General features: G+C 39.7%; 3 protein-coding genes across 7 annotated transcripts in view; 1 reads left to right on the top strand and 2 right to left on the bottom strand.

Annotated features, from left to right (window-relative positions):
- The window catches only part of GCNT3 (glucosaminyl (N-acetyl) transferase 3, mucin type), a 30,007-nt gene extending 11,301 nt beyond the window's left edge, over nucleotides 1–18,706 (top strand). Inside the window, exons 3-6 of one of the 3 annotated variants that reach the window (XR_011568847.1) lie at nucleotides 5,820–5,961; nucleotides 13,705–13,820; nucleotides 14,943–14,986; nucleotides 16,208–18,706. The gene's annotated coding sequence lies outside the window, so the exon portion shown is untranslated. Of the gene's footprint in view, nucleotides 1–5,795; nucleotides 5,962–13,704; nucleotides 13,821–14,942; nucleotides 14,987–16,207 lie in introns of all 3 variants that reach the window. The other 2 variants (XR_011568845.1, XR_011568846.1) reach the window with 2 other exon arrangements.
- On the bottom strand, nucleotides 12,872–20,175 carry GTF2A2 (general transcription factor IIA subunit 2). Its single transcript, XM_019968748.2, has 4 exons — nucleotides 20,055–20,175; nucleotides 19,355–19,459; nucleotides 15,591–15,717; nucleotides 12,872–13,171 (listed from the first exon to the last, which is right to left on the bottom strand). Exons 1-4 carry the CDS (start codon nucleotides 20,124–20,126, stop codon nucleotides 13,146–13,148), a joined length of 330 nt encoding a protein of 109 aa, XP_019824307.1. The 5' UTR covers nucleotides 20,127–20,175; the 3' UTR covers nucleotides 12,872–13,145.
- BNIP2 (BCL2 interacting protein 2) overlaps nucleotides 12,872–24,671 on the bottom strand; it is a 57,768-nt gene continuing 45,968 nt past the window's right edge. For all 3 annotated transcript variants that reach the window (XM_070797485.1, XM_070797486.1, XM_070797483.1), the window contains 3 exons: nucleotides 20,055–20,175; nucleotides 19,355–19,459; nucleotides 12,872–13,171 (listed from right to left, as the gene is read on the bottom strand). In XM_070797485.1, the coding sequence (XP_070653586.1) occupies nucleotides 20,157–20,175 (19 nt within the window). In that variant the 3' untranslated portion in view covers nucleotides 12,872–13,171; nucleotides 19,355–19,459; nucleotides 20,055–20,156. The remainder of the gene's footprint in view (nucleotides 13,172–19,354; nucleotides 19,460–20,054; nucleotides 20,176–24,671) is intronic.

Below are 24,671 nucleotides of genomic sequence, written 5' to 3'. Positions count from 1 at the left end.
GTAGGTTGCCATTTCCTTCTCCAGGAGATCACCCCGACCCAGGGATTGAACCCAGATCTCCCACATTGTGGGCAGACGCTTTACCATCTGAGCCACCAGGGAATGCAGGAGACCCCGGTTCAATTCCTGGGTTGGGAAGATCTCCTGGAGAAGGAAATAACAACCCACTCCAATATTCTTGCCTGGAGAATCCCATGGACAGAGGAGCCTGGTGGGCTGAAACAGCAAGATGATTTTATGAGGAAATGGGGAAGAGATAGTGGAGGTTTAAAAAGAGGAAAATGTATTAAATGTTTCAGATTGGGAACCGGAAAAGAAACCAGGAAAAAAAATGATGCCTGGCAGCATTAAGAACCCATTGACGTTAGGGAAAGTGAATATAAAAAGAAATCAGCCACTCATTCACATCCAGCTGCAAGAGTACAGGCCTATAGTAGGAAGAGTAGGCTTTACTCAGGTTTGTGATTTATCCTAGCAAATATAAGAAAAATTATCAACTCCTGACCAACCTTGCTTTATCTACATGCAGACTAAATTTCTAACCCCAACTGGGCTATTTTGAAGTAAAGCCCAAATATGTTTTTATTTTTAATTTATTTTTAAAATAATTTTATGTATTTACTTATGACCATGCTGTGTCTTCCCTGGTGGCTCAGAGGTTAAAGTGTCTGCCTGCAATGCGGGAGACCTGGGATGGGAAGATTCCCCTGGAGAAGGAAATGGCAACCCACTCCAGTATTCTTGCCTGGAGAATCCCATGGATGGAAGAGCCTGGTGGGCTACAGTCCACGGGGTCGCAAAGAGTCGGACATGACTGAGTGACTTCACTTCATGCTGTGTCTTCACTGCTGTGAGGGCTTTTCTCTAGTTGGGACAAGCAGGGGCTACTCTCGACGTGCGGTGTGTGGGCTGCTCATTGCAGTGGCTTCTTGTAGTAGAGCACATGCTCTAGGGCTTGCAGGCATTAGTGGTTGTGGCAAATGGGCTTAGTAGCTCTAAGGCACATGGGATCTTCCCGGACCAGGGACTGAACTCATATCTCCTGCACTGGCAGGTAGATTCTTTACCACTGAGCCACTAGGGAAGCCCCTAAATATCTTTTTAAATTAACTTATTCTGCAGTATGTAAATCTCAACTGAGATAAGTAATAAACATTTAAAAAACTCAACATTTTATATCATACCTAACATAGTAACCACTATGACCATTCAGGTATGACCTAAATCAAATTGCTTATGATTATACAGTGGAAGTGAGAAATAGATTTAAGGGACTATATCTGACAGATAGAGTGCATGATGAACTATGGATGGAGGTTCGTGACAATGTACAGGAGACAGGGATCAAGACCATCCCCATGGAAAAGAAATGCGAAAAAGCAAAATGGCTATCTGGGGAGGCCTTACAAATAGCTCTGAAAAGAGACGCGAAAAGCAAAGGAGAAAAGGAAAGATATAAGCATCTGAATGCAGAGTTCCAAAGAATAAACAGGAGAGATAAGAAAGCCTTCCTCAGCAATCAATGCAAAGAAATAGAGGAAAACAACAGAATGGGAAAGACTAGAGAGCTCTTCAAGAAAATAAGAGATACCAAGGGAACATTTCATGCAAAGATGGGCTCCGTAAAGGACAGAAATGGTATGGACCTAACAGAAGCAGAAGATATTAAGAAGAGGGGGCAGGGATACACAGAAGAACTATACAAAAAAGATCTTCATGACCAAGATAATCACGATGGTGTGATCACTCACCTAGAGCCAGACATCCTGGAATGTGAAGTCAAGTGGGCCTTAGAAAGCATCACTACGAACAAAGCTAGTGGAGGTGATGGAATTCCAGTTATTTCAAATCCTGAAAGATGATGTTGTGAAAGTGCTGCACTCAATATGCCAGCAAATTTGGAAAACTCAGCAGTGGCCACAGGACTGGAGAAGGTCAGTTTTCATTCCAATCCCAAAGAAAGGCAATGCCAAAGGATGCTCAAACTACCACACAATTGCACTCATCTCACACGCTAGTAAAGTAATGCTTAAAACTCTCCAAGCCAGGCTTCAGCAATATGTGAACCACAAACTTCCAGATGTTCAAGCTGTTTTAGAAAAGGCAGAGGAACCAGAGATCAAATTGCCAACATCTGCTGGATCATCAAAAAAGCGAGAGAATTCCAGAAAAACATCTATTTCTGCTTTATTGACTATGCCAAAGCCTTTGACTGTGTGGATCACAATAAACTGTGGAAAATTCTGAAACAGATGGGAATACCTGACCTGCCCCTTGAGAAACCTATATGCAGGTCAGGAAACAACAGTCAGAACTGGACATGAAACAACAGACTAGTTCCAAGTAGGCAAAGGAGTATGTCAAGGCTGTATATTGTAACCTTGCTTATTTAACTTATATGTAGAGTACATCATGAGAAATGCTGGGCTGGAAGAAGCACAAGCTGGAATCAAGACTGCTGGGAGAAATATCAATCACCTCAGATATGCAGATGACACCACCCTTATGGCAGAAAGTGAAGAGGAACTCAAAAGCCTCTTGATGAAAGTGAAAGTGGAGAGTGAAAAAGTTGGCTTCAAGCTCACCATTCAGAAAACGAAGATCATGGCATCTGGTCCCATCACTTCATGGGAAATAGATGGGGAAACAGTGGAAACAGTGTCAGACTTTATTTTGGGGGGCTCCAAAATCACTGCAGATGGTGACTGCAGCCATGAAATTAAAAGACGCTTACTCCTTGGAAGGAAAGTTATGACCAACCTAGGTAGCATATTCAAAAGCAGAGACATTACTTTGCCAACAAAGATCCATCTAGTTAAGGCTATGGTTTTTCCAGTAGTCATGTATGGGTGTAAGAGTTGGACTGTGAAGAAAGCTGAGCGCCGAAGAGTTGATGCTTTTGAACTGTGGTGTTGGAGAAGACTCTTCAGAGTCCCTTGGACTGAAAGAAGATCCAATCAGTCCATCCTAAAGGAATCAGTCCTGAATATTCATTGGAAGGACTGATGCTGAAGCTGAAACTCCAGTACTTTGGCCACCTCATGTGAAGAGTTGACTCATTGGAAAAGACTCTGATGCTGGGAGGGATTGGGGGCAGGAGGAGTAGGAGACGACAGAGGATAAGATGGCTGGATGGCATCACCGACTCGATGGACGTGAGTCTGAATGAACTCTGGGAGTTGGTGATGGACAGGGAGGCCTGGCGTGCTGTGATTCATGGGGTCACAAAGAGTCGGACACGGCTGAGTGACTGAACTGGACTGAACATAGTAAAAGTAATTCTTTGATACCAGATGTTTTAAAATTTTGCCCAGTGTCTTAATTATGTTGTACAGTGGCTTATTTGAATTAAGACACAGTGAGTTGATAAATCTCATGAATCTCTGTTAATTTTAGATTCCTTTCTCCGTCTTTTTTGTTTTGGCTGTTTGTTAAACAAGTTTTTTGTTTTTTCCGTGAATAGTCACCATGCTTTGGATTCTGCTGATAGGATGCCAGCAATACTATTTAACATATTTAATATGTTCCTGTCCCCAATATTTCTTATAAACTGGTACTTAGATTTAGAAGCTTAAAAGGATTCAGGTTTGAAGTTTTGTCAAGAAAATTTCATTTTGGTATCTTGTATTTCCTATTCCATCACAGCAGGGGGTAGATATGTCTGTTTGGCCTTTTTTTTAATGTTGGGATTGAACTATGGGGTTTGGAAGTTGTCAGGTGGATTATACATTTCCTATAACCTTTTCACCTAATCATTTAAACAGCCATTGAAGATCATTGTTTAGTCCTATTATTTTATAACAAATTACAAAATGGTATCCTAATTCTATAAATCCTTCATTTAAAATTTAATGTGAAGCAAAACTTCCTTATCAACTGTATTGCTAGTCTGAAGAACAATATTTCCCTTTACCAGTTTAATGCAGAATAATGAATTGGTTACCTAATGAAAATGAATCTACGTGTATTTTAGAACTCCAGAAATGTTAAAAAAACAACTTACATGCTGTGACTCACTGCACTTATTTTAATGATGTTCCATCTTTGGCTAGTGTATTTTCCTATGGCTAAAGGACCAAAGTATCACAAGCCTAGTGGCTTAAAACAACAAAAACTCACTGTTTCACAGGTCTGGATGACAGAAGTCTAGAACCAGTTTCACTGGGTCAGGACGGGTGTTGGCGTGGCCACGCTCCCTCTGGAGGCTTTTGGGGAGAACCTGCTCCTGGTGTCTTCCAGCCTCTGTGGCTGCCGGCATTCCTTGGCTTGTAGCTGCATTGCTCATCTCTCCCTCCATGGTCATATTGCTTTCTTTTCTCCTGTATGCCAAGGCTCCTTCTGCATCCCTCTTATAGATACATGTGATTGCACTTAGGAGCCATGCTGATTATCTTACACTTTCCCCCATTCCGAGATCCTTAATAACATTTGCAAAACTTTTGCCACATGAGGAAACATTTACACATTCCAGGGATCAGAACTTGGTATCTCTGGGAGTCATTTTTCAGCAGAGTGAGAACTTTTTAAAGTTGGCTGTTTCCTTGGGATATGATTCCAGTAATTTTGGATAACTTCCGGATTTTCTGTTATAAAAAGCCTTTCTAAGATTGTATTTCTATCCTTTACCTTTAGTTAGCTATTCTCATAATTTTTCTGGTTTTTAAATGTGAATGGTATTTTTAAACCACAATTTTGGCATTAGAGATGCTCTTTGTAAATGGGTTGTCACTGAAACAAAGGATCCAGGAATCAAGAGGGTGAGTGTGGCTCTCAGTAAAGTTACATTCAATAACCCATTGAAAATAATTTTTGCTTCCTGTACCTGCAACTTTGGGCTCTGCTTTTTGGGCCCCAAGGGAGGAATTCTTCCACCAGGAAACCAACAATGTTCCCACTGAACTGGAAATTGAGATTCCCCCTTGAGTATTTAGGGGTTTTGTGCTCCTGGACCAATGGGAAAACAAGGGGGTTATTATATTGACTGGGGTGGAAAGTGAGTACTCACCTGTGTCTGATTCTTTGCAACTCTGTGGATGGTAGCCTGCCAGGCTCCTCTGTCCATGGAATTCTCCAGGCAAGAATACTGGAGTGGGTAGCCATTCCTTCTCCAGGCTATCTTCCCATCTCCAAGGATCAAATCTGGATCTCCTGCACTGCAGGTGGACTCTTTACTGTCTGAGCCACCAGGGAAGCCCATTGTCTGGGGTGGTTGACCCCAATTATCAAGGGACATATAGCTGCTGCTGAACTCTGTGGTGTTGGAGAAGACTCTTGAGTCCCTTGGACTGCAAGGAGATCCAACCAGTCCATCCTAAAGGAAGTCAGTCCTGAATATTGGAAGGACTGGTGCTGAAGCTGAAACTCCAATACTTTAGCCACCTGATGCGAAGAACCAATTCATTGGAAAAGACCCTGATGCTGGGAAAGATTGAAGGCAGGCGGAGAAGGGGACGACACAGGATGAGATGGTTGGATGGCATCACCTACACAATGGACAGGAGTTTGAGTAGGCTCTGGGAGTTGGTGATGGGACAGGGAAGCCTGGCGTGCTGCAGTCCATGAGGTTGCAAAGAGTCAGACCTGACTGAGCAACTGAACTGAACTGAAACACTGTAACTCACTGGAGTGCAGTTCAGTTCAGTTCAGTTCAGTGGCTCAGTTGTGTCTGACTCTCTGCGACCCCATGTAAGAGTCCAACTCTTACATCCATACATGACCACTGGAAAAACCATAGCCTTGACTAGACGGACCTTTGTTGGCAAAGTAATGTCCCTGCTTTTCAATATGCTACCTAGGTTCATCATAACTTTCCTTCCAAGGAATAAGCGTCTTTTAATTTCACGGCTGCAATCACCATCTGCAGTGATTTTGGAGCCCCCAAAAATAAAGTCTGCCACTGTTTCCGCATCTATTTGCCACGAAGTGATGGGACCAGATGCCATGATCTTCGTTTTCTGAATGGTGAGTTTTAAGTCAACTTTTTCCACTCTCCTCTTTCACTTTCATCAAGAGGCTCTTTAGTTCTTTGCTTTCTGCCATAAGAGTGGTGTCATCTGAGTATCTGAGGTCATTGATATTTCTCCCTGAAGTCTTGATTCCAGCTTGTGCTTCTTCCAGCCCAGCGTTTCTCATAGTTTACTCTGCATAGAAGTTAAATAAGCAGGGTGTCAATATACAGCCTTGACGTACTCCTTTTCCTATTTGGAACCAGTCTGTTGTTCCATGTCCAGTTCTAACTGTTGCTTCCTGACGTGCATACAGATTTCTCAAGAGGTAGGTCAGGTGGTCTGGTATTCCCAACTCTTTCAGAATTTTCCAGTTTGTTGTGAACCACACACTCAAAGGCTTTGGCATAGTCAATAAAGCAGAAATAGATGTTTTTCTGGAACCCTTGATTTTTTGATGATCCAGCAGATGTTGGCAATTTGATCTCTGGTTCCTCTGGCTTTTCTAAATCCAGCTTGAACATCTGGACCAGAAGTTCACGGTTCACGTACTGTTGAAGCCTGGCTTGGAGATCTACTTTCAGCAACTTTTAAACACCCAGTTGACCCTTGAACAATGAGGCCTAGGGTTGCTGACCCTTTGCAGTTGGCCTGTATAACCTACAGCTGGCCTTCTGCACCGGCCAACTATGACTTGCAGTTGGCCTTCTATATGTGGTTTTTCTGAATCCGTGGTTCCGCATCTGCGGATTCAACCTCCTGTGGGTCGTGTAGCACTGTCATGTGTGTGTATGTGTGCTCAGTCGTGTCTGACTCTTTGCAAACTCATGGCCTATAGCCCACCAGGCTCTTCTGTTCATGGGATTTGCCAGGCAAGAATAATGGAGTGGGCTGACATTTCCTTCTCCAGCTTGTGGTACTTACTATTAAAAAAAAAAAAAAAATCCCTGTATAAGTGGACTTGCACAGTTCAAACTAGTGTGAATGATAGTATTTAACATTTTTTAAATTGGAGAATTGCTTTACAATGTTGCATTGGTTTATGCTGTACAAGTGTGAGTCTACACATCTCTCTTCCCTCTTGAGCTCCCCGTCACTCTCCTCATCTCACCCCTCTGCTGCTGCTGCTGCTGCTAAGTCGCTTCAGTCGTGGCCAACTCTGTGCGACCCCACAGACGGCAGCCCACCAGGCTCCCCCGTCCCTGGGATTCTCCAGGCAAGAACACTGGAGTGGGTTGCCATTTCCTTTTCCAATGCATGAAAGTGAAAAGTGAAAGTGAAGTCGCTCAGTCACGTCCGACTCTTAGTGACCCCAAGGACTGCAGCCCACCAGGCTCCTCCGTCCATGGGATTTTCCAGGGAAGAGTACTGGAGTGGGGTGCCATTGCTGTCTCTGCATCTCCCCGCTCTAGCTCATCACAATGCACTAGGCTGAGGCTCTCTGTTATATAGCAACCTCCCATTAGCTATCTTAGCACACGATGTGTATACACTTCAGTCCCACTCTCTCCTTCACTTGTTACCTAGTCATTGTGCTGCACATTATATTCCCTGGACTTATTTATTAGCTGCAGGTTTGTATCTTATGACACCTTCACTCATTTTGCTCACCCAGGTCACCACCTACCTCTGGCAGTATCTGTTCTCTGTACCTATGAGTTGTTTATTTTAGATTCTACATGTAAGTGAGTTTAGATAGTCTATCTTTCTCTAACTTCTTTCACTTAGGATAATGCCCTCAGGATCTATGTTGTGGCAAATAACAAATTTCCTTTTTTTAAAAATGGCTGAATAATATTCTGGTCCTTGTGGGCCACACATAACACTGTATGCATTCACCCATCCATCCACGGTCACTTATTTTCACATCTTGACTACTGTAAATAGTGCTGCTTTAAACATGGGTGCGGGTTATCTTTTTAAGATAAAAGATTTCATTTACTTCACATAAATACTCAGAAGTGGAATTGCTGCATCCTATTCTAAGGTTTTAAATTTCTGAGGAATCTCCAAAGTCTTCCGTAAGTGGTTGCACCAATTTACGTTCCTGCCAACAAGGCATGATGGTTGCCCTTTTCTCTCATCTTTGCTAATGCTTGTTTGTCTTTTTGATAGTAGTATTCTAACAGGTGTGCGGTGATTATCTTACTGTGGTTCTGTTGCAATTCCCTGGTTAATGATGGGCATCTTTTTGTGTACCTGTTGGTGTTACTTATGTCTTCTTCGAGAAAATGTCTATTCAGATCTTCTACTTTTAGCTATTGAGTTGTCTGAATTGTTTATTTTTTGGATATAAATCCATCAGATATGTAATTTGCAAATGTTGTCTTCCATTCTTTAGGTTGCCTCTTCATTTTATTGATGATTTCCCTTGCTGTGCAGAGCAGCTTTTTAGTTTGATGTAGTCCGACTTAGTTTTGCTTTTGCTGCCTTCGCTTTTGGTATCAAAAAAAAAAAAAACTGCCGAGACTGATGTCAGAGAGATTTACGCATTTTCTTTTAGTCTAATGACTTTTGGTCTTAGGTTCTTTAGTGCATTCTGAATTAATTTTTTGGTGTACTGTAATAGTGGTCCAGTTTTGTTCTTTTGTATGTGGATGCCCAGTTTTCCCAATGCCATTTATGAACAAGACTGTCCTTGTCCCACTGCATATTCTTGCCTCCTTTGTCATAAATTGATCATTTATGTGTGGGTTTATTTCTGGGCTCTCTATTCTGTTCCATTGATCTATGTGTGTGTGTGTGTTGTTTTTAATGCCAATGTAGTACAGTGCTGTTTTTTTTGGGGGGGGGGCGGGACAGTGTTTTGATTACTATAGATTCATAATATAGTCAGAAAGCAGAAAGTGTGATGATTTCAGGGTTGTTCTTGCTTTAGCTATTGAAGGTGTTTTGTGGTTCACTTTGGGGAAAAGAATGAGTAAAAGCAGAGGAAGAAAGGATTAGAGAATAAGACAGTTGGAATATTCAAGAGAGAATACTGTTGACAGTTTTCTTGCACAATGCTCTCTTGAACTAATCCTGCTAAATCCTTTGCTGCATGCTTCATAACACCTTCAGGCATTTACCTTCAGTTCAGTTCAGTTGCTCCGTCGTGTCCGACTCTTTGCGACCCCATGAATCGCAGCACGCCAGGCCTCCCTGTGCATCACCAACTCCCGGAGTTCACCCAGACTCATGTCCATCGAGTCAGTGATGCCATCCAGCCATCTCATCCTCTGTCGTCCCCTTCTCCTCCTGCCCCCAATCCCTCCCAGCATCAGAGTCTTTTCCAATGAGTCAACTCTTCACATGAGGTGGCCAAAGTACTGGAGTTTCAGCTTTAGCATCATTCCTTCCAAAGAAACCCCAGGGCTGATCTTCAGAATGGACTAGTTGGATCTCCTTGCAGTCCAAGGGACTCTCAAGAGCCTTCTCCAACACCACAGTTCCAAAGTATCAATTCTTCAGTGCCCAGCTTTCTTCACAGTCCAACTCTCACATCCATACATGACCACAGGAAAAACCATAGCCTTGACTAGACAGATCTTTGTTGGCAAAGTAATGTCTCTGCTTTTGAATATGCTATCTAGGTTGGTCATAACTTTCCTTCCAAGAAGTAAGCGTCTTTTAATTTCATGGCTGCAGTCACCATCTGCAGTGATTTTGGAGCCCCCCCAAATAAAGTCTGACACTGTTTCCCCATCTATTTCCCATGAAGTGGTGGGACCAGATGCCATGATTTTCGTTTTCTGAATGGTGAGCTTTAGGCCAACTTTTTCACTCTCCACTTTCACTTTCATCAAGAGGCTCTTTAGTTCCTCTTCACTTCTGCCACAAGGGTGGTGTCATCTGCATATCTGAGGTTATTGATATTTCTCCCAGCAATCTTAATTCCAGCTGTGCTTCTTCCAGCCCAGGGTTTCTCATGATGTACTCTGCATATAAGTTAAATAAGCAGGGTGACAATATACAGCCTTGACGTACTCCTTTTCCTATTTGGAACCAGTCTGTTCTTCCATGTCCAGGTCTAACTGTTGCTTCCTGACCTGCATATAGGTTTCTCAAGAGGCAGGTCAGGTGGTTTGGTATTCCCATCTCTCTCAGAATTCCAGAGTTTATTGTGATCCACCCAGTCAAAGGCTTTGGCATAGTCAAGAAAGCAGAAATAGATGTTTTTTCTGGAACTCTCTTGCTTTTTCATGATCCAGCAGATGTTGGCAATTTGATCTCTGGTTCCTCTGCCTTTTCTAAAACCAGCTTGAACATCTGGAAGTTCGTGGTTCACGTATTGCTGAAGCCTGACTTGGAGAATTTTAAGCATTACTTTAGTAGCGTGTGAGATGAGTGCAACTGTGTGGTAGTTTGAGCATTCTTTGGCATTGCCTTTCTTTGGGATTGGAATGAAAACTGACCTTTTCCAGTCCTGTGGCCACTGCTGAGTTTTCCAAATTTGCTGGCATATTGAGTGCCTCACTTTTACAGCATCATCTTTCAGGATTTGAACTAGCTCCACTGGAATTCCATCACCTCCACTAGCTTTGTTCGTAGCATTTACCTTAAGACAAGGTAAATGCCTTGCCTCAAACCTTGTGTACATTTTATCTACCTATGTACTAGAAAAATAAGATTCTATCATTACTACAGCATATAAAATGGTTGAATTTTCACCAATTTACAGGGCATTTTTAGAACAGATCAACAAAACTAAAGTTGCAAATTCTTATTTTAGTTCTGCTAATAGAGGAATAGACTTTTTTTTCTTGCATATTAAGAAGCAAGTAAGCTTATTATCACTAGAGTCTGTGGGAGAGCACAAACTGGTATACACTCTGGCCGTGTCTCTCCTGTAATCTCTACTAAAGTCTGAGTACTACCATGGTGGGAAGATTGAAACAGCTATATCACTATGCAAATGTTAGCCATGTGATGTGTATGCAAATAATTACAACGGAGAGGGAATGTCAGGCTGTGACTGCTGCACTCATGCCCAGGGAAAAACAGGTGTGCCAATGATGGCTGAGCTGAATGCAAGAACTGGTTTCAACCTGTAGAATGTGGTATAATCCCTAGGGACTACACCTGGGGCATTAGAGGTGCACCTTAAACACTTGGCACTCCGTACCTGTTACCTGGGTGAATGTGAGTGAGTACTGAGACCCATGCAAGTCCTTCCTGTCCTTTGCTGTGTTTTCTCATGACTTCTTTGTAAAGAACTCATAAGGAAAGAGATCAATATGGGTTACACTCAATACAAGTGGGTTTAAGTTCTGAAGAATGGGTAGGATTTTGATTCTGAAAGGTAAGTCATGAGAAATGAAGGAAACTACATAACCAAAGACAGAAATCTTTTTTTGTATCTTTCTCAAATTAACTGAGCAGACTATGCGATCGTTGGTACGAAAGAGTAGGAAGAGAACACTGGAATAGATTATGCAGAATGGGCTGCAAGAATGAAAGTTAAGTTTTAATGTTAAGAATCAAGGACTGCACTGACATACTGATGTAACACTAGGGGTACCCAGTCCTTCCTACCATTACTAGGTTACAGTAGTCAACCATTTCCTATAAGAAACTCAAGACCTAGGCCAAAGTGCTTCTGTATCTTTTGCAAACACAATCTAGTGACATCATTTATAGGATTTAAAATTCCCAAAAGTATACACCTCCAGTCATAGACTTCAAGGTCTGTATGACTGTTCATAACATGAAAGTCTAAACCATTATTCCTTAGGAAACAGAAGTTTTTCAACCATTCTAAGTTTACTATCAACATTACTCATCTTGTAACCATTATCCTGAACCTTCAAAATAAAAAGGTATTGATCTTGACTAACTGCAGTTAAGACAAATCCTAATTACATAAAGCCTTTGGTAATTAAGTTTCTAAATCTATAAAAGTGGAACAAAGTTCTTCCAGGGTCTTTGTGAGGATTATCTAGAAGAAAAACACACAGCACCTGGTGTTTACCATAATCAAGTTAATGATGTCGGTCCTTCTCTTACACAGATCAGACTGACTTAAAAACGTGACACCTACAGCCTAACATGCTTTCTCAACAACAAAAGAAAAGCTGAGGGATTGTGTGCAACATAAAGATCTTTTTAATATTTTAATAGGTTTATGATGGAGTGAGAGTGAAAAGACAGCATCATACTGAAAAGGGTTGAATTGGGGGGGACCACAGGCTGGGGCTCTAAAAGCCTGCTCCTACTAAATATAAACATTCTGTGAGGCATTTTTAGAAATGCCACATTCTTCATCATGTATTCCTAGACTGACAAAACTTTTCCTTCAAGTACACAAAGATATGGCAGATGGTTAACAGGACTTTTTACTTAAAGTCTAGTAACTGATAAGATGTAGAGCACTCTAGAAATGCAACTTGACTGTTATGGCCAATTTAATTACATGTCATGTGAAGACTATTTTATGATGTTGCAAATAGGTTTTTTGGTTTTATTCTAGCTATGAAAGTCACTCAGTCATGTCAGACTCTTTGCAACCAGGAATTGTCCAGGCCAGAATACTGGAGTGGGTAGCCTTTCCCTTCTCCAGGGGATCTTTCCAACCCAGGGGTCGAATCCAGGTCTCCTGCATTGCAGGTGGATTCTTTACCAGCTGAGCTACAAGGGAAGCCCTTATTTTAGCTATATAAGCTGTCTAAAGATGGTCTAATTTTTTCTTAGTTGAGTTTTTCACAACAATGATTACCCTTGTTTTTGCACTCTGAAAAAGATTTTTATAAGGAAAGTTCCAGTCTGGAATTCTGGTTTTGCCCCTGCTAATGCTTTCATCAGCTGAACTCGCAACTGATAACTAACTTGACTCTGTTGAAATGAACGCATGTTCTAATTTCCTTTGCAAGGAACATGGTACTCTTTCAAAATGCTTATCTAGTATCCATATATTGTGAGCTTAGTGGCTCTAGCAGTTATTACTCACATTGAGTTTTAAAATGAATTTATTAAAGAATGGTCCTAGGAAGGCAACAATGTTTGATTTGTCATTAAAAAAAAAGTTCTGTTTCTTCATGCTGTATAATAAAGAGGGTACAGAGTTATGAGCTTCTTTCTATTGGAATTCTCTGATAGTATAGCACAGAGTAGTCATTTCTGCAATGCTAGAATAAATTAAAAAAAAAAGTCTCTTCTATGCTTCTCTTCAAAAAGCGATGAACAGTAACAGGATGGCATTAAAAAGCCATTTCTTTTTTCTATTCATTCTGTAGTATTCGAGCCAGTATCTAGGAAACAGAGGAGAGAAAGAGTAAATTCAAGAAGCAACTTAAATATTTCAAGAAAATCTTTCAAAAGTAAAACAGGAACTAACGGTGGTGAAGAAGCAGAGACAAAAAGCTGACCACAGTAGTATCTTCTGTACTTAAATGTCATTTTACCTTAATGGGAGAGTCAACCTTTAGCCTCCATATTTATGTTAAGAAAAATCAAGCCATACTACATTTGGTTTATATACTTTTTTTCAGGTCCTCTACTTTCCCAAAATTTAAAACCACAAAGGACAATAATGTATAATCAGAAGAAATTTGTATTTAATTCCTGGTGAGGAAAAAAACCCCCAAATTCTAGTCACTATCACTTTTTCTCTGCTTCTCTATTAGGAACTGAACTGTATTTCAGATAGCTGACCTGTAGAAAAAATGGTTTTATTTCACAGTAGCACTGCATTTATCTAGTTAGGAATGGTACTACTTAATCTCCTACCTCTAACTGCCACAGCCATTCATATTTTAATGACTGTTTTTTTCTGCTGACATAGAGGAACACGGAACACAATCTAAACTTTTCTTGAATACTCAACAATTTCTTCTTTGAAGAGCAATCACTTATACTGTGCTGTAAGTGCAGCAGGCTCCTCAGAAGCCACCAAAGGAGGTAAGGCTGCTTTGTACTTTACATCCACTGAAGTTTGAGAAAATAAGATACATCTTTTATTTTTAAGAAGCAAGAGAAATATACTTTAAGGACCATTTATAAGTAAAATACATATGTTTACATGGAGTCTTTGATATTAAGTTTGCTCAGGGGCCTTCACTGACTTTTTGGTTATTAAATACGTTTCAAATAATTGAAACCGACACTCTGCTAGTCTATAACTGTGCTGTCCAATATGGTAGCCACTGGCTAGGCACATGTGCTTCAAGTTAACTAATATATATGAGACCATTAACTATCTCAGCTACCCTAACCCATTCCAAGTGCTTAATATCAGATGTGGCTACAGGAGAGTACAGATAGAAAATTTCCATCAGGATGCTGATCCATATAATTAACTCATTTTGGTAGAGGTCTAGAAATTACACAGTAATGCTAAAATCCTATAGTAAAAGTTTGAAAACTTAAGGGTTATAAGGATGCTATCAGCCTAAATTATAAGACAGACTTGGGGAAAAAATACATTATCTGACATACAGAGAAATGTTATCACTTGTGATCCAGGAGCTATTTTTAAACAGACTTTTGTTGTTGTTATAACAAGGACCAATGTATATGATAACTATGTAAAGTTATCCTAAAGTTCTTAGAATGATTATTTCTAGTTAACCTTCTGAAACATACAAGCCACTGTAACATTGCTCATTTTAGACTCTGACATCTGGAAAACACAATTTCTTTAAAAAAGGGAGAAAGGTATAATTTCAGGCAGCTATCAAAAATCAGGCTTAAGAGAACAACAGTTAATGAATTGTGTGAAAAACGATGTATTCACAAATGAGTATTACTATAAAGATATATATAAATGAAGGCTAGATGATTATATACTCAAGTGATACGTTATCTCCAGATGATGTTACAAATGATGTCTTTTCTTCTGTGTGGTTTTCTGTCTTTATATCTTTTCAGTGATTAGAGCGTTTCTTTGAAACCCAAATTATAACAATAAAAACCTAACCTATAACCCAAGAAATGTAGGGTTTTGCTCTCCACACTTGTCTTTCTCTTGCTTTTCACAAGTCCCCTTCTTGGAATGTAACAGTCTTTTCTATTGAATTTCAGGAATAATTGCTTTAAATGCAAACTGTTCAGAATACAAAGTAAAAGTAAGTATATTTAAAATACAATTTATATATTTATTTTTGCAAATTGAATTTAATCATGGGACATAAAGCAGGGACATACAGTTTCTGAAACATTAAAGGCGTGAACAAGTTCCTAGGTCTGCTGTGAAAATATCTGTGAGTAGCAGATGAGAAGACTAGATGTTTACCCTTATGAGTGATGGGGCTCTTATAATTATTTAAAAGATTTTAAATAATCACTTTAAAATGTATAGCTATTCAGTAACACAGAAACCATAGGATAAATTGTTGAAATTAAACACTTAAGGAAAAAGAAAAAGCTTGAGAAATACTTCAAACCTGTAACAGAAATAGGGAAGAAAAGCTTACTAATTTGTTCCCCTTTCCCCCAACACAAATTCAACCTGTGCAAGTAGTCTATGTGTCATATGAAATGTTTATACCTAAAGTTAGTAAGAGGACTATTTGAGATCTAGAATTTAGAATCTGAGAAAGGAGCCAGGTCTCTAGCTGGGAGTAGATCATTAGCCAACTTTCCCCCTTACTTTCAGATGATTGTCTAAAGACGCATGAAAACAAGATTTCAAGTAGTTTTGCTTTCACAGTAATTAGGGTAGACACTTACTTTTACCATCACAGGCTACAATTTTCACTTTATCCACTTTAATAAGTTCTGTCACCTCTCTGAATTCAACATCATTCAATACAAAAGTCCACACGTTATCGCAGAATCTGTATGTATTTAGAGAGCCCTTTAAAACAAAACATTGAGGCAAACCATGAAGTCATTTTTGCCCCCTCACATTTTTCTCCAGACAACTTATGAAGTCCTAGCTACAAGTACATAATTCTCAAAATAGGATGAAAATTAAGGAAAATACAGCAAGCAAGCTAAGTGTTAAAATACCATACTATTACTTAAAAAAAATCATAGAGAAATATGCCAAGGTAAGAGTTTATTTTAGTTAGCAGACTATTTCCAGCACTGGAAGAGCCTGCAAATTACTCACCTGAAATCTGAAGGGAAATTTGAATTTGTATTTCTACTGCCCTCATGTGGTGAAATTATGAAAATGTATTTGAATTTTTATGAAACTATTTTAAGAAAGCAACCTATTTTATTGTGTATGTTAATTCTCCAAATTTGTACAAATGCATGGAATTCCTAGAAACATTACTATATTAGCCACTAAGATAACATTATTGTCCTGTGCAACTGACATTCTAATTTATTTCTTTTAGGAAAAATATGTGTCTGAACATTAAAAAGGTCTTTTTGAAGAGTGTGATGGTGCAAGGATGAATGCTAGCAGAGTATAATCAAAACCTGAGAGACATACACATGCACATGGATTCACAAAACACTGAAATTTAGTATGTGATAAGACACTTACATGCCTAAAACCTTCAAACCAGAAAAAAAATTCAGCACAAAACTGTTCCCTGCAGCGTTACCTGTAATACCAAAAATGTGAGTTCTCACTAATGTCTTACAAAGTTAGGATGACTAGGGTAACTATAATGGTTATGACTCAGTTTACTAAATTCAGTAAATAATAGGAATAATTACCATCCTAGGTGCTAAGGATACAATGGTAAACAATAGACATATGATCCCTGCCACTCAGGAGGTTTAGCTGAGCAGGGAGGATCGTTAAAACAAGTAAATACGTAGCGTGAAGTGCTATGTAAGCATGAGTTACTTGGCGTATAGCAGAAGACAGGACAGAGGACGCTTGCGTTCCAAAGACTAAGGAGTCAAGGAAACAAAGGTGGGACAGCAGCAATGAAGACAAATACCTGGTATGGGATAAGAAGTTCCAGAAACCAGAATATGACAGGAGGTCCTAAGGTAAAAGAGATCATGAACCTTGGGAAAGCTTTCATATCCTGAGGGTATCAGGAGGTCAGTGAAGGATCTCAAGCAGAGGAGTAATGTACTAAAATTGCATTTTTGGTGATGGCATGAAGACCAGACAACAGGGGAGTGTGACTGGAGGAAGGAGCCCCTAAAAAGCTATAGCTGGCTGTGTCAAACAGGTGAGAGAGGCTGGGAAATAGCAGGAGCAAAGGGTCCTGAGAAGTGGAGAGGTTTTAAAAGATGGATCTGTCAAAACTTGACAACCAACTGGATATGGTTGGATAGTGAAGAGAGAAGTCTCTGTTAGTCCCAAGTTTCTGGCTCCTGTAACAAGCCAGAAAAAGCTGGTTCATAGAAAAAGCTGGTTTGAGAGGAAAGTTAAATTTGAGTTTGAGTTACAACTTACTGTATCCAGTGCACAGCTGGACTGTAAAAGCAAGTATGGCAGACTATCAGCTTTAAAGTCAAAGACTGGATGAGATCATGAAAGGAGCATATGTGAAGCCCTAGATAACCCCTTAGGAAAACCAACAATTAAGTGACAGAGACAGTAGGAAAACTACAAAGGAGCCTGAGAGAGGGGTCAGAGAATAGAAGGAAAGCTAGAACAGTATGGTTTCAAGGGAAGTATGAATTTTAAGAGATTAATCAACAGTATTACTGATTGTACACTGGATTTATCAATAAGTAACCTGGCAAGAGAAATTTCAGTAGGAGTGAGATTAATGCATTGAAAATCACTCAGAACATACTGTTAAGTAAAAAGACACAAAGTTGTAAGTGTAAAAAAAATTTTTTAATTAGATCTGTTCTTTTGACTATAGTTTGAGGCTTTTGGAAGGCTGAAAAACCAAATGCCAACTTCAGTGTTCATTTCTGGCATCCCTGAGTGTGTGTATAATCCACGATCCTATGAATGTGTAGGTTACTGTCATTTCCAGTCGGTGGTAGCTGTGTCAATAATGTGAACTAGGTAGGTCACTGTGATTTACGATTAGCATGTGAACATTCAAATATGCTGAAATTCAATACTTTATATTCAAAATATTCCTTATAGATGATATGTGGTTACACTGTATCTTTACTATACATTTTTCCCACTTTTTGTTTTACATATATCTATAACTGAGTACGGAGAAGACAATGGCACCCCACTCCAGTACTCTTGCCTGGAAAAAATCCCATGGACGGAGGAGCCTGGTAGGCTCCAGTCCATGGGGTTGCTAAGAGTCGGCAACGACTAAGCGACTTCACTTTGACTTTTCACTTTCCTGCATTGGAGAAGGAAATGGCAACCCGCTCCAGTGTTCTTGCCTGGAGAATCCCAGGGACGGGGGAGCCTGATGGGCTGCCGTCTATGGGGTCGCAAAGAGTCAGACACGACTGAAGCAACTTAGCAGCATAACTGAGGAACACTTTTTAAATCCTTTAAACAGATCCAGACTAGAAATCTACAATAACTAGATGATCTCTCAGACCTTGTGAACCCTATGACTCTATAAACAAATTCTCTACATGGGCTAAAGTTTATGTACCATCAGGGCTCAATTTAAAGGATCAAGTTTTGAATAACAAACTAGACAGATGTATATATATGACTGTACAAAAAAAAGCTAACTTTGCCAGAATTACTACTGTTCAAGAATCTACTGATAAAATTTTATAAAGACATATTTTACTCTAGATAATTATTAGGCATGTGAAACTGGTGTGACTTGTTTACAAATATAAAATACATGCAGATTTTATCCCTTCATGTAAATAAGTCAAATGTGGCCCTGTTTGTCTTCTTTTGCCTTTTATACCCAATATCCAGAACAATGCCTTGTACTAATGGGCACTGAAATGTTTGCTGAATAAATGGCATTTTGTCTTTTGTGTTTTTCATCACCAGCTAAAACCAAAATCCCCAAACACTGATGTTCTCTTAAATGCAAATTAACATCTATGTTCTTTTTATATGATGATTTTCATATCTTTTTTAATCCGAATTTACTATCAAATTAAGATTGTTTGGTTTGGTCTTACTGTTCAAAGTACAAATGATTCCTATGAGACCTAGCTATCAGAAGAGCCCATTATTTGCCAACAGGTCTGCCAGTAAGCCATGCTATCTAAGAGTAGGTGGGACGCAACATGAAGTTTCTAGAAATTACATTATACTTCCCTGGCCAGAGTTTAAAAATCATAACTGATCCTTAGAGATTACTCTCCCTTACCTTCAATCCTGAAGATATTGTTTCAGACGTCTGACATCTCAGTAACTCTTCAAGGAAGGTAGCCAAACATATATAGGCTGATTTGTGAAATAATGGAATAAAAATCTAAAAAGTGTGTCTCACATTAAGTGGATGAACTGGTAGATGTATCATTTAAATATAAAACAACAGGATTCAGTTGGTCTAAAACAAGTTTTAAAGTTTCATTAAGTCATGTCTTTTTATGATTAATAACTACGGAAGTATTTTATAAAAATCACTTTTGTGACAACCATGGTGCAGCCTCTAGATTTCAGAATATATCCTTACCCTGAAGTTGACGCGGTTCCTGACCCTCTGTGCCAGCGCTGCATTTATCGCCTTATCAAACTGAAGTAGAACTTGAAGGGCAAGTTGGGGGGTAATCTGTTGAGACTGAAAAAATAAAGGTCATGAATCCTCTTTGGGAAGAACATTAAAGACAAATAAAAATACATGGGTTATCATCTAAAATTTAACTAAGTTTAATCAGAGCCTCTAAACTCGAATCCCTTGTTCTTTCTTTGCAATGACAGGCAATTAATAAGCAAAACCTGACAGTATTTTCTTATACTATCTTGAAACAAACATAATTTTGAAAAGAAAACATACAGTGATGTTACAACATCAGGACAAAACTTTGTCTGTCATTCCTTCACAGTATCTGGAAAGAAGTTTTCACTGATAAACTGAAGGAATCAAGTCCTGAGAAAAAACTTGGGATCAGTAGGATCAGTAATATGTTAAAAAAAAAAATCTAATAAAATTCATCAAGATATATGAAAATACACAATATGTTCTTGGATGAGAAGTTTATGTATAAATGTTAATTTTCCTAAAATTATGAATTCAAAATTCTAATTTACATCTCAAGACTTGCATTAACTTGTCTAAAGTTAAAGCTACACACAATAATGCTATTTTCATAATTATGAGAACAAGAATTACTATACATCCATCTAAATAAAAATGTTGATTTTTAGTCTCTTACCTGTATAAGCTCATCGAGGCTCTCCTGAAGACTGTTTCCCAATGTGGTATTTCTGTACAACTGATATGCCATGGCTTAGGAGGGAGAAATTCCTTTTCTTATTCAGGCTTGCATTGATGTCCTAAAAATTTAATATGAAAGTATTAAAAAAACATTATAAATCACATATGTAATACAGTCTACTTCATATATTCAAATATACACTATTACTGGGCTTCCCTGATGGCTCAGTGAGTAAAGAATCCACCTGCAATGGAGGAGACACAGGCGACATGGGTCCGATCCCTGGGTCGGGAAGATCCCCTGGAGGAGGAAAATCGCAACCTATTCTAGCATTCTGAAAAATCCCACTGATAAGAGGAACCTGGTGGATTACAGTCCAAAGGATTACAAAGAATTGGAAGTGACTGAGTGACTCAGCTGGAGAAGGCAAGGGCACCCCACTCCAGTACTCTTGCCTGGAAAATCCCATGGACGGAGGAGCCTGGTAGGCTGCAGTCCATGGGGTCGCACAGAGTTGGATACGACTGAAGTGACTTAGCAGCAGCAGCAGAGTGACTCAGCACATACTATATATACTATATATTAACTTAGGAATTACAAGGAATGGTTAAAAACGCTTTTTCTATTTTTCTACTATTTCAACATAGGCATTTACACTCCTTTATACAGAGTGTGTGTGTGTATATGTATATATAAATGCACACCTTTATCATTTCTTTCAAACATCTACCTTTTGATCTACTCTGGACTTTACCATGTACCATTTTTTCCCACTTACTGCCAAGGCAGTGATTCCATCTCCAGCTCACATTTGTGTGCCTTCCCCTTCATTTTCCTATTCTCTTAAAATGCAATATTTATAGAGTGCCTACCAAGAAGTTAACACGGTGATAGGTATCATGGGAGAGGAAGATGAAGATACACTCTGATTTTAAATAATTTATACTTTTGGGAAGGTAAACATAAAAAAGACATACAAAAGAAATTTAATAGAGATTAAGAACTGTGACAGAGACTATACAGAAGCTGATTGATTGAATGAGTTGGCTCACAAAAACTTCCTGATTCTTCAAGCTAGACTTTAGCCAAGCAAAGGAGGAAAGTCACCTTAGGCTGAAAAAACAGGAGGAGTAAAGCCACGGAAGGATGAAATCATCCAGTCTACAGACAGAACTACAAGTTGATCCATATTAGGGTATAGGTATATGAATAGGAAGTGGAAAGGACATGAGGCTGAACAAGATGACATGGATGGATTTGTCAGGAAAGGTGCCAGAATTTTACCAGTGAAGGTAAGGGGAGCCCCTGAAGCTTTCTAGGTAGGAAAGGTCAGACAAATGGGCAGCAATGTAAAGGACGTACTTGAATACAAGTTTAGAAAGAGATGAAGGATGAGGAGTACAGATTCAGCAAATACTGAGCTTCTACCATATGTTGCGTGCAAGATCCCTGACCTTGTCACACTTGCAGTTTGGACAGAAGGAGACAGTTGTACACAGAGTAGCCTCAAGTAAAACTTAGCAAAAAATAACAGCTGCCTTCTCATTACATACTTGGTGAGCATCTGATACACCTGATCACTCCTGCCTTCTCCGAGTCTTTTCTCTGGCTTTTGTGACCCCACAGTCAGCCTTCTCCTCCCGCCACACTGGGCACTACAGTTTCTTGTTTCCTTTGGTGGGCTGCTCCTCAGCAACCTGACTTCTAAGCCTTGAGTACCCCGAGGCTTCTTATGTCTTCTCTGTATTTGTTTACTCCCTTAATTACCCTATCTAGGCTACAACTTTAAATACATTGTATTTATCTGCTGATGACACACAAACTTTTTGCCAGTCCTGACCTTTCATATGTCCATGCTGCCACACACAAAATGATGTCCTTGACACTGGATGGAAATATCAAATAGTAGATCAAATTAAATTTGTCAAAAACCAAATTCCTTGATATTCTTTCTTCAAAACTCCTCTGCCCCTGGTTTGCCTACCTCAATTAACAGTAAATCTAGTCTTCCAGAAAGATGGCTCCAAAACCTTACAGCCAAGTCCTCTCACATCCTGCATGCAAGCTATCAGCAAATCCTTTCAGCTATTCCTTCTGAATATAACTAGAATCGGACAACCGTGACCATCTCCACTGCTAGTACTAGATCACCATCATCTGTCACTAAGATTTACAGTGATAGACAAGTAAGGGGTCATCCTCTTTCTGCCCTTGCCTATCCCACCCCTGCCTGCCCCTTGAGTTGTTACAGTGAACCTTTTAAAACAGAAATAAAATCATATCACTCATCTATCAAAACCTCTCATGGCAGCATCCTATTTCAAAGTAAAAACCAAAGTCCTCCTAATGGTTTTCAAGGCCTGAGTGATCTGGGCCCTCCACTATGTCTCTGGAACTTGACTTCTTCTACCCTCTCTCTCACTGATTGCTTCAGCTGTACCAGTGCTCTGCTTCAACATGGCAAGATGTTCTTGCTTAGGGCCTCGGCGTTGGCTGTTCTTTTTGGTTCAAATGTTCTGCGCAGATACCTGCATGGTTTACTCTCATTTGATTCACATCTCTGCTCAGGTATTACTTCATCAGAAATGACTTTTGTGACCAACCTAGAAAAAAGAACTTCCCCCCTTTCCCTTTGCACTGCTTCATCTTCATTCATACCAGTAGCTGAAGCTGACATAAATATGCTTATCCGGTTTCCATCCCCACTAAAACAGATGTTCCCTAAAGATAGGACTTTCATTCACTTATATATTTATCATCTGGAGCAATGCCTAGTACACAGTATGAATTCTGTTCATACTGTATCTGTTCATGAATAAATAACTTGGTGATATGTCAAAATGCCAATAGCAAATTGTATTGCGATTAGGTGTATTTATAATAGGTTTTCTACTTTACTGAAGGAAGTGAAGCAGTAAGAACTTTAATTCTCAAAACTACATCTAAGCACCTATCAGTATCTGCATACTCTGCTTGTCATTAAGTCAAACTATCAATGTTGTTACCTAGATACAACCTGTGTACCAGGTCCTAACCTCTCTAGGACAGGATATTGTTTCAAGAATTCAATTATTCCTTCTCTATCAAATTCCTGTCTATGGATCTTTCCCAGGAACAAACAGGAGCTATTTCTCTCATCTTAAAAAGTCTCAACTTGCTTTTCCCACCAGCCTCTTTTTTTCTCTATTCCTCTATGTAGCAAAAATGCCAAATAGTTGTTTGTATTCATGGTCTCTCATTCCTTTTCTCACATTTTCTCTTAAATTTACTCCTTAAGGTTTTGCCTCAAGCATTAAATGAAACAGATTGTGAAGGTTATCACTGGCAATGATACAACTAATAATCCTCAACTCTTAGTTCTCATCAGACTTAAGCATTTGGCAAAGCTGAATGTTCGCTCCTCTTTGATAAAGGATCTTGTCTTAGCTAGTGGGACAGTACACTTTCAGGGTCGTTCTCTTAAATTTACTGGTCCCTCCTCAATATCGTTTGCTAGTTGATGCTCTTCTCCCCCAACTCATAATTTCACAAGACACCCCCTTGGTTCTTGACTTTCTGTGTACACTCATTCCTTGCTGCTATCACTCTGTCTCATGGCTTTACACACCATTGCTGATGATCCCCAAATTCGTATACTAGCAAAGACCTTGCCCTGGACTCATTCCTGGATCCAACTGCCTACTCAGCATCTCTATTTGTTGTCTTTCCTGTCTGAGTTGATCAAACTCCATACCTCTATGGGCTTAGGCAAAAACCTGTGAAGATATTCCTGACCACCTTTTCCTACCCTTGGTCTGGCCATCTTACCTCCACATCCAATCTCTAGCATAACCTGGTAACTCTACTTTCAATATGCATTCGGAATCCAGCCGTTTTTCACCGTTTGTACTCTCATCACCCTGATGTCTGCCACTGTAACTGTCACGGGATTACTAAAATAGCTTCCTAACTGGTTTCCTGGTTTCCATGCTTGCCTTCTACATTCTAATCCCAATTCAGCGGTCAGGTGCTCTTTTGGAACACAGTATTTCTCTTCTTTGTGCAGAACTCTCATGTAGTGCCACCCAAGTTGGACAGGTGATAGTGGAGAGTTCCAACAAAATGTTAGCCACTGGAGGGAATGGCAAACCACTCCAGTATACCTGCTGTGAGAACCTCACAGACTGTATAAAAAGGCAAAAAGATATGACATGGAAGATGAGCCCCCGAGGTCAGAAGATGTCCAACATACTACTGGGGAAGAGCAGAGGACACCTACTAACAGCTCCAGAGAGAACGACGCGGCTAGGCCCGAGTGGAAATGGCACTCAGTTGTGGATGTGTCTGGTGATGAAAGTACCATCCAATGCTGTAAAGAACAAGTACTGCAGAGGAACCTGGAATGTTAGGTCCACGAATCAAGGTAAACTGGACATGGTCAAGCAGGAGATGGCAACAGGAAACATCGACATTTTAGGAATCAGTGAACTAAAATGGATGGGAATGTGTGAATTTAATTCAGACAACCATTATATCTACTACTGTGGGCAAGAATCCCATAGAAGAAATGGAGTAGCCCTCATAGTCAACAAAAGAGTCTGAAATGCAGTACTTTCGTGTAACCGTCAAAATGAC

Source organism: Bos indicus, chromosome 10 (genome assembly GCF_029378745.1).
Source record: "Bos indicus isolate NIAB-ARS_2022 breed Sahiwal x Tharparkar chromosome 10, NIAB-ARS_B.indTharparkar_mat_pri_1.0, whole genome shotgun sequence".
Classification (NCBI taxonomy): Eukaryota; Metazoa; Chordata; class Mammalia; order Artiodactyla; family Bovidae; genus Bos; species Bos indicus.
This window is presented reverse-complemented; position numbering and strand designations above follow the sequence as displayed.